The 14,976-nt window shown below is 41.9% G+C and overlaps 1 protein-coding gene across 2 annotated transcripts in view; it reads left to right on the plus strand.

Moving 5' to 3' along the window:
- Positions 1 to 14,976, plus strand: part of suclg2 (succinate-CoA ligase GDP-forming subunit beta) — a 143,048-nt gene that overhangs the window by 95,472 nt on the left and 32,600 nt on the right. The window contains exon 10 of one of the 2 annotated variants that reach the window (XM_042295496.1): positions 13,916 to 13,954. The exons of the other annotated variant lie outside the window; for it this stretch is intronic. Within the exon in view, the coding sequence (XP_042151430.1) occupies positions 13,916 to 13,948 (33 nt within the window). The 3' untranslated portion in view covers positions 13,949 to 13,954. Of the gene's footprint in view, positions 1 to 13,915; positions 13,955 to 14,976 lie in introns of those variants that run through there. 2 annotated transcript variants of the gene reach the window in all.

Below are 14,976 nucleotides of genomic sequence, written 5' to 3' on the forward strand. Positions count from 1 at the left end.
ATTCTCAGTAGCCTGTGTATATGTTGCTGCTGTTAGTGTAATTTAGATTCCTCTCATTAACTCTGATCTCTGACAGGCTGATTCCTCAGCCCCTCCAGCTCTCTCAGCATGGACCCCTGTTTTTGAGCATGAGGTCAGGAGAAGCACCCTCTGTGGGCAGGAGAACATGCTACAATGAATTTGATGAGTTGTAACCAATATGATGGGATATGTGCCCATCCCTGGCTCCTCTCCTCTAGGCTTCTGCATGTCCTAGTCCATATCACATCATGTTTGTCCACTCTGTGGGAATGGAGGAGAGAAGGTCACTTAGATGACGCTCTGGAAAACAACATCTGGGAACACTGCTGGATATGAGTGATGTTTGTTTCTTAGTGATCTGCTTTCTGCAATTCAAGTAAATGAACTCCATCTAAATAAAAACCTGATAACTAACTGAAGGATATATGTTATAAGGAATATGCTGTTTATTTAGGTTGTGTTGTACTCCTGTACCGCTGCCTGTTTCACCTTTATCCCAGACCCCCTCTCCTCTCCCTGTTAGGGTTGGCTATGCTGAGCCTCACTGGCAGCAGTTCAGACAGATTACTGTCACGGTAATTGGCTTTTCCAGACCTGATTTGATACTGTATGAGCCTCTTGTCTGATCCGTACACCTCTTTACTGCAGTAATGGAAAGATGATGAGGCCCACATGAAATGTTTTTCTCATCATATTGCTGGTGAAATCATACGTCTCGTGTTACCCCTGTCAGGAGCGCTGCTTTATCACAGTCTGAACAAGTGCAGTATAGGGAGAATTGCATTAAAAATAGAAATGTCGCAAGGGAGAATTTATCCAATGTGCTTGTGAAACTTGAATATGAACCTTAGATTTATCATAGTAACTATTACCACACATAGTAGTTAGTCAGTAGTTTTTTGTTGACATTTGTCTACAGGTGTGTGTCTGAGAGACACAACTATTTTACTGCACTACACTACTATTAATACAGTCACAGCACTGCTACCAGTCCTGACACTGCTCACTGCCAGACAAGTTGATACAGCAGCGTCTCCTTCAGATTTATCCCAACAGCTGTGGTAGAGCTGACATGGCTGTGTCTCTCCAGTTGCAGGTGCCTTAAGCCCAAATCACTAAAGTGTTTTTATGGGTGTGAATGAGCGGGTACATGCTGGAATTAGAATGCACCTTAGTGAATGAGAGAAAGCAAACGGGCCGCGAGTGCCAATGCCGTCATGTGCTTCAAATTAGAAAGCAAGTCTATTTTTCTCGCTTCTACGCAAAGCAACGCTGTTAAAGTGAGCGGATAAACTGCCTGTTTGTGCATTATTATATCTGGAATTGAGACATGTATAATAAAAGGTGCGTATTTAGTGTTAAGTTTAGCAGCAAGTGCCAACAATACATATTTTAAAACAATAACTTTAAGCCTACCTTTGTTGATTTGAAGTACAGGCATATAGCCTAGGCAGGCTACAGATGGGACACTCGAGGAACTCCGTTCAAGTGGGAATACTGTTCTGTAGAAATAACGAGGCTTGCTAAATTCTTTATAAACTGCTAGGATATATTAGCTACAACTCTGCTCACGTTCATGAGCGAACAGGAGGCAGGTACGGTGAGTCATAACAAACACAACAATAACTGACAAGGGCTACGTAGCGAACATAACAAATGCAACGGTTTATTATGGATTATCATGACGATTAAGTTGGCATATACGTTATGCAGTGAATGTGCATTGATGCTCTACTCTCGCACAAGTTTTGATGCGGTTGATGGCGCATCTCTGTGCGGTTTCGGCTTCATCCTCAACATTGAAGAGGAAGCTGTGCTACATGTACTAGAGCTGTGCGATATGGACAAATCCATTTCACGATAAATAGCCTGTATTTATGCGGTAACGAGGAATAGAATGATACGTTTAACAATGCAGCACAGTTGTTTTTGTTATATTGTCCTTTAAACTACTACTACTAGTTTGATGGTTGCAGCCATCAATTGTCCCATTAACAATCACCATATTAGCAAACTTATTTCATTTCAAACATAATTTCTCTAGTATGGGCTAGTTATTGTAAAGAATGATGTCAGCAAAATGTCATTAATATGGTCATTAATATGGTCTGGGTCGATCATTTTCAGTTTGTTGTCCCAGCTCTAACATGTATTCATATCGTCCTGTGTTTCCTGGAGCATCTGCTGTTGTCAGAGCACAAATCACATGTTATTGGTCACATACACATGGTTAGTAGATGTTAATTCGCGTGTAGCGAAATGCTTGTGCTTCTAGTTCCAACAGTGCAGTAATATCCAACAAGTAATATCTAACAATTCCCATCAACTACCTACTATACACATCTAACAAGTAATCTAACAATTCCCCACCAACTACCTGATACACACAAATCTAAAGGGGTGTATGAAAATATGTACATATAAATATATGGATGAGCGATGGCCGAGCAGCATAGGCAAGGTGCAGTAGATGATATAAAATAGAGTACACACAGTTGAAGTCAGAAGTTTACAAACACCTTCGCCAAATACATTTAAACTCAGTTTTTCACAATTCCTGACATTTAATCCTAGTAAAATTCCCTGTCTTAGGTCAGTTAGGATCACCACTTTATTTTAAGAATGTTAAATGTCAGAATAATAGTAGAGAGAATAATTTATTTCAGCTTTTATTTCTTTCATCACATTCCCAGTGGGTCCGAAGTTTACATACACTCAATTAGTATTTGGTAGCATTGCCTTTTAAATTGTTTAACCTGCATATGTAGTTGATATTGCCTGCTAACATGAATTTCTTTTAATTAGGGAAATTGTGTCACTTCTCTTGCGTTTTCTGCAAGCAGTCAGGGTGTATGCAGCAGTTTGGGCTGCCTGGCTTGTTCCGAACTGTGCGAAAAACATTTCTTCCTAACAAAGACCGTAAATTAATTTGCCATAATTGTACATAATTATGACATAACATTGAAGGTTGTGCAATGTAACAGCAATATTAAGACTTAGGGATGCCACCCGGTAGATAAAATACGGAATGGTTCCGTATTTCACTGAAAGAATAAACGTTTTGTTTTCGAAATAACAGTTTCCGGATTTGACCATATTAATGAACTAAGGCTCATATTTCTGTGTGTAATTATATAATAATTAAGTCTATGATTTGATATTTGATAGAGCAGTCTGACTGAGCGGTGGTAGGCAGCAGCAGGCTCGTAAGCATTCATTCAAACAGCACTTTCCTGCATTTGCCAGCAGCTCTTCGCTGTGCTTCAAGCATTGTGCTGTTTGTCTTCAAGTCTATCAACTCCCGAGATTAGGCTGGCAATTCTGTAGTGCCTATAAGAACATCCAATAGTCAAAGGTATATGAAATACAAATGGTATAGAGAGAAATAGCCCTATAATTCCTATAATAACTACAACTTAAAACAATTTACCTGGGAATATTGAAGACTCATCTTTGAAGGAACCACCAGCTTTCATATGTTCTGAGCAAGGAACTTAAACTTTCGCTTTTTTACATGGCAAATATTGCACTTTTACTTTCTTCTCCAACACTTTGTTTTTGCATTATTTAAACCAAATTGAACATGTTTCATTTTTATTTGAGACTAAATTGATTTTTATTGATGTATTATATTAAGTTAAAATAAGTGATCATTCAGTATTGTTGTAATTGTCATTATTACAAATTTATATATATAAAAAACGTCCGATTAATCGGTATCTGCTTTTTTTGGTCCTCCAATAATCGGCATTGGCGTTGAAAAATCATGATTGGCCGACCTCTAGTTGAGACTCAGAGCCTCCAGCTTGATAATGAGCTTGGAGGGTGCTATGGTGTTGAATGCTGAGCTGTAGTCTATGAACAGCATTCTTATATATATATTATTTTATTTTTGTCCAGATGGGATAGGGCAGTGTGATGGCGATTGCGTCATCTGTGGACCTGTTGTGGCGGTATGCAAACTGAAGTGGGTCTAGGGTGTTAAACACTCCCTAAAACACTTCTGTGAGCAGGCCTTTTTAATCTACCTGGCCCGTCTATCCTGGAAGGATATTCACCTCATCCCGTCAGTCGAGGATGCCTGGTCGTTCTTTAAAAGTCATTTCCTCACCATCTTAAATAAGCATGCCCCTTTCAAAAAATGTAGAACTAAGAACAGATATAGCCCTTGGTTCACTACAGACCTGACTGCCCTTGACCAGCACAAAAACATTCTTTGGCGGACTGCAATAGCATCGAATAGTCCCCGCGATATGCAACTGTTCAGGGAAATCAGGAAAGCAAAGGCTAGCTTTTTCAAACAGAAATTTGCATCCTGTACCTCTAACTCCAAAACTTTTTGGGATACTAAAGTCCATGTGGAACAAGAGCACCTCCTCCAAGCTACTTGCCCGAGTCTCCCCAGCTTCTCCTTCAAATCAGCTGGGCTAGACAATCTAGTCGCTCTCTTTATAAAACTGTCCGCCACCATTTTTGCACCCCCTATTATCAGTCTGTTCAACCTCTCTTTCGTATCATCCGAGATTCCTAAAGATTGGAAAGCTGCTGCGGTCATCCCCCTCTTCGAAGGGGGTGACACTCTAGACCTAAACTGTTATAGACCTATATCCATCTTGCCCTGCCTCTCTCTAAAGTCTTTGAAAGCCATGTTAATAAACAGATCACTGACCATTTCGAATCCCACCGTACCTTCTCCGCTGAGCAATCTGGTTTCCGAGCTGGTTACGAGTGCACCTCAGCCACGCTCAAGGTACTAAACGATATCATAACCGCCGTTGATAAAATACAGTACTGTGCAGCAGTCTTCATCGACTTGGCCAAGGCTTTCGACTCTGTCAATCACCATATTCTTATCGGCAGACTCAACAGCCTTGGTTTCTCAAATGACTGCCTCACCTGGTTCATCAACTATTTTGCAGACAGAGTCCTTCCATACTCATATTAAACATCACCAATCAAAAATCAAATCTAGAATCGGCTTTCTATTTCGCAACAAAGCCTCCTTCAGTCACGCCGCCAAACTTACCCTTGTAAAACTGACTATCCTACCAATCCTCGATTTTGCCGATGTCATCTACAAAATAGCTTCCAATACTCTACTCAGCAAACTGGATGCAGTCTATCACAGTGCCATTTGTTTTGTTACCAAAGCCCCTTATACCACCCACCACTGCGACCTGTATGATCTAGCACGCACTCCAGCAGGTATATCCCACTGGTCATCCCCAAAGCCAACACCTCCTTTGGCTGCCTTTCCTTCCAGTTCTCTGCTGCTAGTGACTGGAACGAATTGCAAAAATCGCTGAAATTGGAGACTTATTTCCCTCACTAACTTTAAACATCGGCTTTCTGAGCAGCTAACCGATCGCTGCAGCTGTACATAGTCCATGGCCCACCCAATCTACCTACCTCATCCCCATATTGTTTTTTAAATCAAAATCAAATCAAATCAAATTTATTTATATAGCCCTTCGTACATCAGCTGATATCTCAAAGTGCTGTACAGAAACCCAGCCTAAAACCCCAAACAGCAAGCAATGCAGGTGTAGAAGCACGGTGGCTAGGAAAAACTCCCTAGAAAGGCCAAAACCTAGGAAGAAACCTAGAGAGGAACCAGGCTATGTGGGGTGGCCAGTCCTCTTCTGGCTGTGCCGGGTGGAGATTATAACAGAACATGGCCAAGATGTTCAAATGTTCATAAATGACCAGCATGGTCGAATAATAATAAGGCAGAACAGTTGAAACTGGAGCAGCAGCACAGTCAGGTGGAAGTTGAAACTGGAGCAGCAGCATGGCCAGGTGGACTGGGGACAGCAAGGAGTCATCATGTCAGGTAGTCCTGGGGCATGGTCCTAGGGGCATGGTCCTGTGTTTTAAACTTTTCTTCTCTTTTTGCACACCAGTATCTCTACTTGCACATCATCATCTGCTCATTTTTCACTCCAGTGTTAATTTGCTAAATTGTAATTACTTCGCTACTATGGCCTATTTATTGCCTTACTTCCTCACGCCATTTGCACACACTGTATATAGACTTTCTTTTTTTCTGTTTTGTTATTGACTGTACGCTTGTTTACTCCATGTGTAACTCTGTGTTGTTGTTTGTCACATTGCTTTGCTTTATCTTGGCCAGGTCGCAGTTGTAAATGAGAACTTGTTCTCAACTAGCTTACCTGGTTAAATAAAGGTGAAATAAAGGTGGAGGTGATATGATCCTTGATTAGCCTCTCAAAGCACGTCATGTTGACAGAAGTGAGTGCTATGGGGTGGTAGTCATTTAGTTCAGTTATCTTTGCCATCTTGGGTACAGGAACAATGGTAGCCACTTTGAAGCATGTGAGGATAACAGACTGGGATAGGGAGCGATTTAAATATGTCTGTGAACACATCAGCCAGCTGGTTTGCGCATGCTCTGAGGACACGGCTATGGATGACGTCTGGGCCAGCAGCCTTGCGAGGGTTTTACTCACGTCAGCCACTGAGAAGTAGAGGGGGGGGGCTTTGTTAGCGAGCCGAGATGTTGGCACTGTATTATCCTCAAAGCAGTTAAAGAAGGTAGTTTGTGTGGAAGCGTGACGTCGGTATCCGTGATGTGGCTGTTTTTGTAGTCTGATTTCCTGTAGACCCTGCCACATACGTCTCGTGTCTGAGCCGTTGAATTGCGGCTCCACCTTGTCCCTGTACCGGCATTTCACTTGTTTTGATTGCCTTGGGGTGGGAATAACTACACTGTTTATATTCAGCCATATCTCCAGACCTCTTTCCATGGTTAAATGCAGTGGATCGCACCTTCAGTCTTACGCGAATGCTGCCATCCATCCACGGTTTCTGGTTAGGGTAGGTTTTAATGGTCACAGTTGGTACGACGATGGACAGGAGATGGCTGGCCTCTACCATCCCTCACAATGCTGTTCTATCCTTCTAGAACAATCTGCAGCACAGGAGATTCAACTAGGCCAATAAACCATTGATTCAAAGAAGGATTTATATGTTAAATACACTCTATATGCCCTGTAGTGACCACTTGATTTATAGTTAAGCCTACACTAGTTTGACCTGGATTGAACCTACAATGTACAGTATATAAGCGATCTGGTATACTGTTAAGCACTTACGTATAATTAACGTATTCATCTTTCTTAAAGCTTAATTGAGCAAGATGTATTTATTGTTTCCCTCTACCTCCCTCCATTACCCTTTTCTGGTTTTCAACACAGCCTCCCCCTGTGAAGGATGCATATTTCAGAGGCAGTATTTGGTTCACTTCCCTCACCACTCTAGCCCTGCCAGGACACTGACTGTATCAGTTTATAGAGCCCTTTCACATTTCCCATTTCTCAGACCTGCTGTCATAGCTCTGTCTGCCAGGCAGCAGGAGAGAGGGAACGAGAGAGAGTGGGAAAAGGAGAGAGGGTGAGTGGAAGTTTCTCCATTTTAAAGCCCAGCAGTGATTACATTGTCCATCAGCCGCCAGGATGACCTGCATCAGCCACAGGATTGATGTTTGACAGAATAATTAGAAAACTGTCTCTGGTTGTAATCACTGAAGCTCATCTTTGGATAGCAGGCTTCTATTCAGTAACTCCCCCCACTCGTCCACTCCCCAGTCCTGTCCTAGCCATCCAGGGAGTGCTCTGGGAGGGAGGGAGTTGATAGAGTGGTATGGTGGGGGCGTGGGTGGTTGGTGTTTATTCTAGTGGAACTGGAAAGGCACATTGTAGGGAATGGGGGAGAAGTGAGTTAGAGAGCAGAGCAGTCACTGCCACCATCAGCTATGACTGCTACTGGCTCAGTAGGAGTGGGAGGGAACTGAAACAGTTGGGAGGGATTTTGGGGAATGGACTGGAGGGAAGAAAAAGCATAGACCGGCCAGTACCACCAGTAGCTATTGGGATAATGCTCTTGCTATTCTGAGAGAAGTAAATTGAGCCGTTTCCACTACATTACTCCATTGACTGTACCCTGGCTAGTCTGTTAGGGCTAATGATGAGCTCTTCATTAGGCTGGTCCCTGCTGGACTGACCCAGTAGAGCAAAGGGCATAATATTGGTCCACCTTCCTCATACTGTAAATCCCCTGATTGCTTCTGTACTGACCGATTGGCAGGGAGCCAGACTCCAGATGAGGCCCTCCTCTCTCCTCTGGGCTTTACCCCTTACCCTTTAGATAGTGTTGTGTTGTCTCTTCTCGTGATGTGTGTTTTTGTCCTAAATTTGTATTTTATTTTTAATCCCAGCCCCTGTCCCCGCAGTAGGCCTTTTGCCTTTTGCTTGGCTGTCATTGTAAATAAGAATTTGTTTTTAACTGACTTGCCTAGTTAAATAAAGGTGAAATAAAATAAATACCCTGGTCAGGTTGTCTCTCCTCTGGGCTTTACCCGGGGCAGGTTGTCTCTCCTCTGGGCTTTACCCGGGGCAGATTGTCTCTCCTCTGGGCTTTACCCGGGGCAGGTTGTCTCTTCTCTGCGCTTTACCCGGGGCAGGTTGTCTCTACTCTGGGCTTTACCCTGGGCAGGTTGTCTCTCCTCTGGGCTTTACCCGGGGCAGGTTGTCTCTCCTCTGGGCTTTACCCGGGGCAGGTTGTCTCTGGCAGGTTGTCTCTCCTCTGGGCTTTACCCGGGGCAGGTTGTCTCTCCTCTGGGCTTTACCCTGGGCAGGTTGTCTCTCCTCTGGGCTTTACCCGGGGCAGGTTGTCTCTCCTCTGGGCTTTACCCGGGGCAGGTTGTCTCTGGCAGGTTGTCTCTTCTCTGGGCTTTACCCTGGGCTGGTTGTCTCTCCTCTGGGCTTTACCCGGGGCAGGGTGTGGCCCTTACCTACCAGAGAACCAGGCTGCAGCTGAGGCAATATCTCAATGACTGAGGGCTTCTTTCCTCCACCCCTCCACCATCCCTCCCCTGATCATTTATCAGCTCCTCTGATTGCTCTAATACCTGAGAAAACCTATAATGGCTAATTGATATTCTGTAGAGTTCCATGGGCAGCTTCAAAACCTGCAGGTCTTAATGTCAGCCTAGGATCAACTGGTCATCTCACTGAAAGACTGCATGCAGGGGGACTTAGAAACCATTCCCTTCATCTGCATAAGTCGAATCTGATCTTTGGTCGGGTTTTGGTGGCACGTACAGGCGAAGACATTATACAAGGGCTTCCAAATGCCACAGAGAGGGCTGGGAAAAGTGCACTAACACGCTCAATCAGTGTATGTATCCGTGTCTTTTTGGAAATTAAAACTTGATAGCACCCATCTGTTTCGCCCTAGTTTCTGGTTTTCTGGCAGTTCGGCATCCCACGCCCCAGACCTGTCAGGACTGAACAAGCGGAGGAGAGACGGGGTTTGCAATATGTGTATTCTATCAGTTTCTAAATGACTCATTTAGCCAGAGCCGAGTCACAGCGGAAAGTAGTCATTGCTATTCAATAACTGCAGTGGTTCAGTCATTCACTCAGATGAATAACAGATGAGTGTGTCTGAAAAGCCTTTCTGTTTAGAGCAGAGGAGCCAGTGGGTGCTATATACTGGGGAGGTATTTTGATATGGCACTATCAGGATTAATGCTCTACCACATTATTTCATTGCCTCTAAATTGCCTTTCTTGCAAAACACCACCAGAGAAGGGATTTACTCAGTTTCTCCTGGCACTTTCTCTCGCTCTGCTCTCTCATTGAGTAGAAATACCTTCCCTTGGGTATTTATGGGTCGCTTCTCCCCTGTTTTGGGCCCTATATAGGGCCCGGCAAGTTTGGGGGGTCAGAAATGAATAATTTTGGGAAATTGAACTAAACTCTTATGGCTGGCAATAATAATAAGGATCCACACCCATTCCCCCATAAAGGCCATAAATCATATGTTATGGTCATATTCATACAGTATGCAATGTATGTCAAGTCACCAAAAATGCTAACATTTAGTGTGCATGGAAAAGGGTATACCCTGATGGTCAATGTAAAGAAATGCATTCCCTCTCCACATTACCTTGTATGCATCCTCCACATGCTCCGTTGAGCTATCTCACTCATTTACAGTAGGAATCGTGAATGGGAAAAGAAGTATGAAGTTTCCCTCACAGGACGGGGCTGATCCACGCACCCTTGTGGGGCCCCGTGTTGAGGATTAGCGTTGCGGAGGCGTAATTGCCTACCTTCACCACCTGGGGTCGGCTCGTCAGGAAGTCAAGGACCCAGTTGCATAGCGAGGGGTTCAGACCCAGTATCCTGTGCTTAGTAATGAGCTTGGAGGACACTATGGTGTTGAAGGCTGAGCTGTAGTCGATGAACAGCATTCTTACGAAGGTATTTGTCTTGTCCAGATGGGATAGGGCAGTGTGCAATGAGATGGCAATTGCGTCAGCTGTAGATCAGTTGGGGTGGTATTCAAATTGTAGTGGGTCTAGGGCTGTGGTCACCAAGGCATTCCTAGTAAAAAATAATAATAAAAAGTTACAATAAAGCCTTGCATTCCAATTTGTTTTCTTTTTCTTCGTGCTGTTGGCTATAGGTGCACTTGATTAAGCAGCCCCGGCGCTGGGAAGTCAGTGTTCCCATTTTGAACTATTTCATGTGTCTGAATGTAGAACTCCGCCTACCCGGCAAGCCCAGAGAGCAAATTAAGTGCACTTATAGGCCTACCACTGGCCAATCTGATAGCTCAGATCACTGTCTGCACAGTTTCTAGCGCCATAGACAGTAACAAGAAGCCTTGAACACACAGCAAAGTTGATTAGTGTAAGATCTCCATTTTTTTTTACCATGACTAGAGACTCAACGAGTACAGCAAAGAGTTGCTGTTTTTATAAGGAAGTGCATGTTGAAGTTGTTTAAAATGTGCATTCTCCCTATTTCCACTCGCGCTACAACCAGCACTGCAGCTGTAATGAATGAGTATAGAAAAGTGTTTCTTTAAGCTTGCGTTGTTTTTATTAGCTGCTTGTCTTTTTTAATATCGAGGAATATTTCAATTTCTCTGGTCATAGGAATAACACCATCAATTGGAGCATGAGGCAGAAATAATGCAGTGCGACTTAAGTTTCGCCATCAGCTGGAAGACTGTCCCCTTTTCTCAGCAGAGAGAGAGAGGAGGGACGGTGATTCTCACCACTGCTTCCTCCCTCCTTCCCATCAGACGGACCATCAGATGCAAGCCATCAGTCCAGTAAAAAAAATAACAAGTTATTATGCTCAGTCAGCTGTGCCTCACAAGTAACACAACAAATGATCTATTACCAGTGTGATCATATACCTAAAATGTTGAAATGTAATTCAAAATAGTCTGAAAAGAACAATTGAAGCATAGCCAATATGCAGTGACAATGTATTGGGCCTATAGCCTACTGTACAAACATCATTGCTAGAGAACTGTTTGGTTAATGGTTAATGTTGCATAGTAAGAAGGATGAGGCTAAATTAATGGCAATTAAGTCTGGCTGTGTAACCGATTGGCAAACGTACTGCAAATTGAAAAATCATGCGACTAAACTGAATAAAAATAAGAAACTATACTATTAAACAAAGATAAATGATATAACGAATGATAGTAAAAAGCTTTGGAAAACCTTAAATGACATTTTGGCAAAAAAGGCAAACTAAGCTCCATCATTCATTGAATCATGTCTCATTCATCACAAAACCCACTGATATTGCCAACTAATTTAATGATTTTGTCATTGGCAAGATTAGCAAACTTAGGCATGACATGGCAGAAACAAATGCTGACCCTAAACATCCAAGTTAAACTCACCAAATTATGAAAGAAAAGCAGTGTAAAAAATATATATTTATATTGTCTATCAAAAATGACAAGCCACCTGGGTCTGACAACTTGGATTGGAAATTACTGAGGATAATAGCAGACGATATTGCCACTCCTATTTGCCACATCTTCAATCTAAGTCTACAAGAAATTGTGTGCCCTCAGGCCTGGAGGGAAGCAAAAGTCATTCCGCTACCCAAGAATAGTAAAGCATCCTTTACTGGCTCAAATAGCTGACCAATCAGCCTGTTACTAACCTTGAGTAAACTTTTGGGAAAAATGGTGTTTGACCAGATACAATGCTACAGTAAACAAATTGACAACAGATTTTCAGCACTATTAACGCTAGAACTGCCATAGTCCAACGGTCACTGATGTTTGATTTTGTAAGTACAAAAACCAGCCCCCCAAAAAAGCAATGTCCTGCTCCTCCCTTGACGTTGCTTAAATGTTTGTATTTTAAACTATTCATTTGTCAGAATTTTTAAAATCACAAACCGAAAAGTATTCAGGGCCTTTTTACCCATTTTTCTCACAGCTATTCCCAATTTAATTCACCATGTCAATGTGCTGTAGGATGTTGGTACCCAGCCAGGCACTAATGCATCTCTCTCTGTCGCTGAATGACAAATGGATGGATTGATGATAATTGTGCACCTTACTTCACAAATGCATTTAAATGAGGCCTAACTGAATAATAGGGAGGAGGAAGAGGTTGATTTCATTTAGAAAGACAGTAGTGTAATGGTGAGTTTGTTATGCATATTTATCATCAGCAAAAATGTGACTTGTGCCTTGGGGGTTGACACCATTCTCTTTTACATTTTACTTTTTTAAAGAAGCTCTTATGGGACAGTTTTATTTTCTAGAATCTTATTATCAATCAAATTTATTGCGAGGGAAAGGAAAGCATGCAAAACATATTCTTGACTCTATCCAGCGAAGAAAAGGATCCCAGCCCACTGAATGAATGACAAATGGATGGAATGGGCGATAATTGTGCAAGTTACTTCACAATCGAATTTAAATTAGGCCTAACTGAATGATGAGGTTGATTTAATTTAGAACAACAATAATGTGATAATGATGTTTGTCTTATGCTTATTTATCACGGTTAGTGCTCATGTTAATAATTTGACTGCATATGCCTTGCAAGTTGATAACATTCTCTTTTATGTTTTACTTTGTAAAAAGAAGCAGTTTACAGGACTGTTTTATTTACTGTAACTCTATTACTCATGTAATTTATTATAAGGGAAATTACGCAGTAGGCCTTTAGAATAGTTCAAAATATGTCCTTGACCCTTTTGAAGTTGATGAGCAGGAAACAAACGATGCCAGGCAGCCTGCTGGACAATCGAAACTACACCTAAACTATATTGAAACTACACCCAAACTACACATAAATTACACCTAAACTATACTGGAAACTACACCTAAACTATACTGAAACTACACCTACACTACACCTAAGCTACACCTAAACTACACCTATACTGAAATTAACTTCACACATAATAAGAGTTAACCTACAGACAAGATTAAATTGACAATAATCTGGTGAGTGACAATATTAGTTCTATCAGTTGTCAAAGTGTACATGAAGAGATGGGCGCATTTTATTGACAGATTCAGGAAAAGGAGCATTGCTTTATCAATTCTTCCTTCACATGTACATAAGTCACATGGAAGTAAAACATTTTGATTTCTATATAGTACCTGAAAGAGCATATTCTGCCATTTCTATGACAACTCATAATAAAATGTAAATATGTTATTCTGTCGTCAATGAATGAATAGGTGATATAAACCAGATAGACTGGTAATGGTGCATGTGACTTCAGTTTTGGTTAGCCACCAAGTACTTGCTCAATGGCTTTCCATATCTGGTGAAAGACAACCAGGCCATGGGGTGAGTGACTGTCTGAGACTGTGCTTTTTGAGACTTGTGGCGCCTTACATGGGCAAAGGCAGCCATGTGACCATAGACAATTTCTTCACATGAATTTCCCTGGCAGACAAGTTGATTGCAAAGTAGATTAGCCTGCTCGGAACAGGGAACAAACAAAGGCCGGAGCTACCCCCCTCTGCACAAAACAACATACACACGGTGTACAGATGGAAAATAAATACGTGTTTGCATCCTCAGCACCATGCATCCAACTGTTGCCATCGGCAGTGACCAGAAGAAGAAATCAGAGATGGTAACAGACTACAATTGCACAAAGGTATAGATCTCTGCCATATACAAATAACCTTTCCATCTGCCAATCACCAAATACACTGCATTGGGAAAGTATTCAGACCCCTTGACTTTTCCACGTTTTGTTACGTGACAGCCTTATTCTAATATTGATTTCAAATGTGTTTTTTTCCTCATCAAGCTACGCCCAATACCTGATAATGACAATGTTAATGTTTTTTTTTTTAAACATTTTTGCAAATGTATTAACATTTTTTTAAATAAACATCACATATAGAACCAGTCAAAAGTTTGGACACCTACCGGTACTCATTAGAGGGTATTCCTTTATTTGACTATTTTCTATATTGTAGAATAATAGTGAAGACAAACTATGAAATAACACATCGAATCATGTAGTAACCAAAAAAAGTGTTCAACAAATCAAAATATATTTGAGATTCTTCAAAGTAGCCTCCCTTTGCCTTAATGACAGCTTTGCACACTCTTGGCATTCTCTCAACCAGCTTCATGAGGTAGTCACCAGGAATGCATTTCAATTTCTTTCCTTCTTAATGCGTTTGAGCCAATCAGTTGTGTTGTGACAAGGTAGGGGTGGTATACAGAAGATAGCCCTATTTGGTAAAAGACCAAGTCCATATTATGGCAATAACAGCACAAATAAGTAAAGAGAAACGACAGTCCATCATTACTTTAAGACATGAAGGTCAGTCAATATGGAAAGTTTCTTCAAGTGCAGTCGCAAAAACCAACAAGAGCTATGATGAAACTAGCTCTCATGAGGACTGCCACAGGAAAGGAAGACCCAGAGTTACCTCTGCTGCAGAGGATAAGTTCATTAGAGTTACCAGCCTCAGAAATTGCAGCCCAAATAAATGCTTCACAGGGTTCAAGTAACAGACACATCTCAACATCAACTGTTCAGAAGACACTGCGTGCATCAGGCCTTCATGGTCGAATTGCTGTAAGGAAACCACTACTAAAGGACACCAATAAGAAGAGACTTG

Source organism: Oncorhynchus tshawytscha, linkage group LG02 (assembly GCF_018296145.1).
Source record: "Oncorhynchus tshawytscha isolate Ot180627B linkage group LG02, Otsh_v2.0, whole genome shotgun sequence".
NCBI lineage: Eukaryota > Metazoa > Chordata > Actinopteri > Salmoniformes > Salmonidae > Oncorhynchus > Oncorhynchus tshawytscha.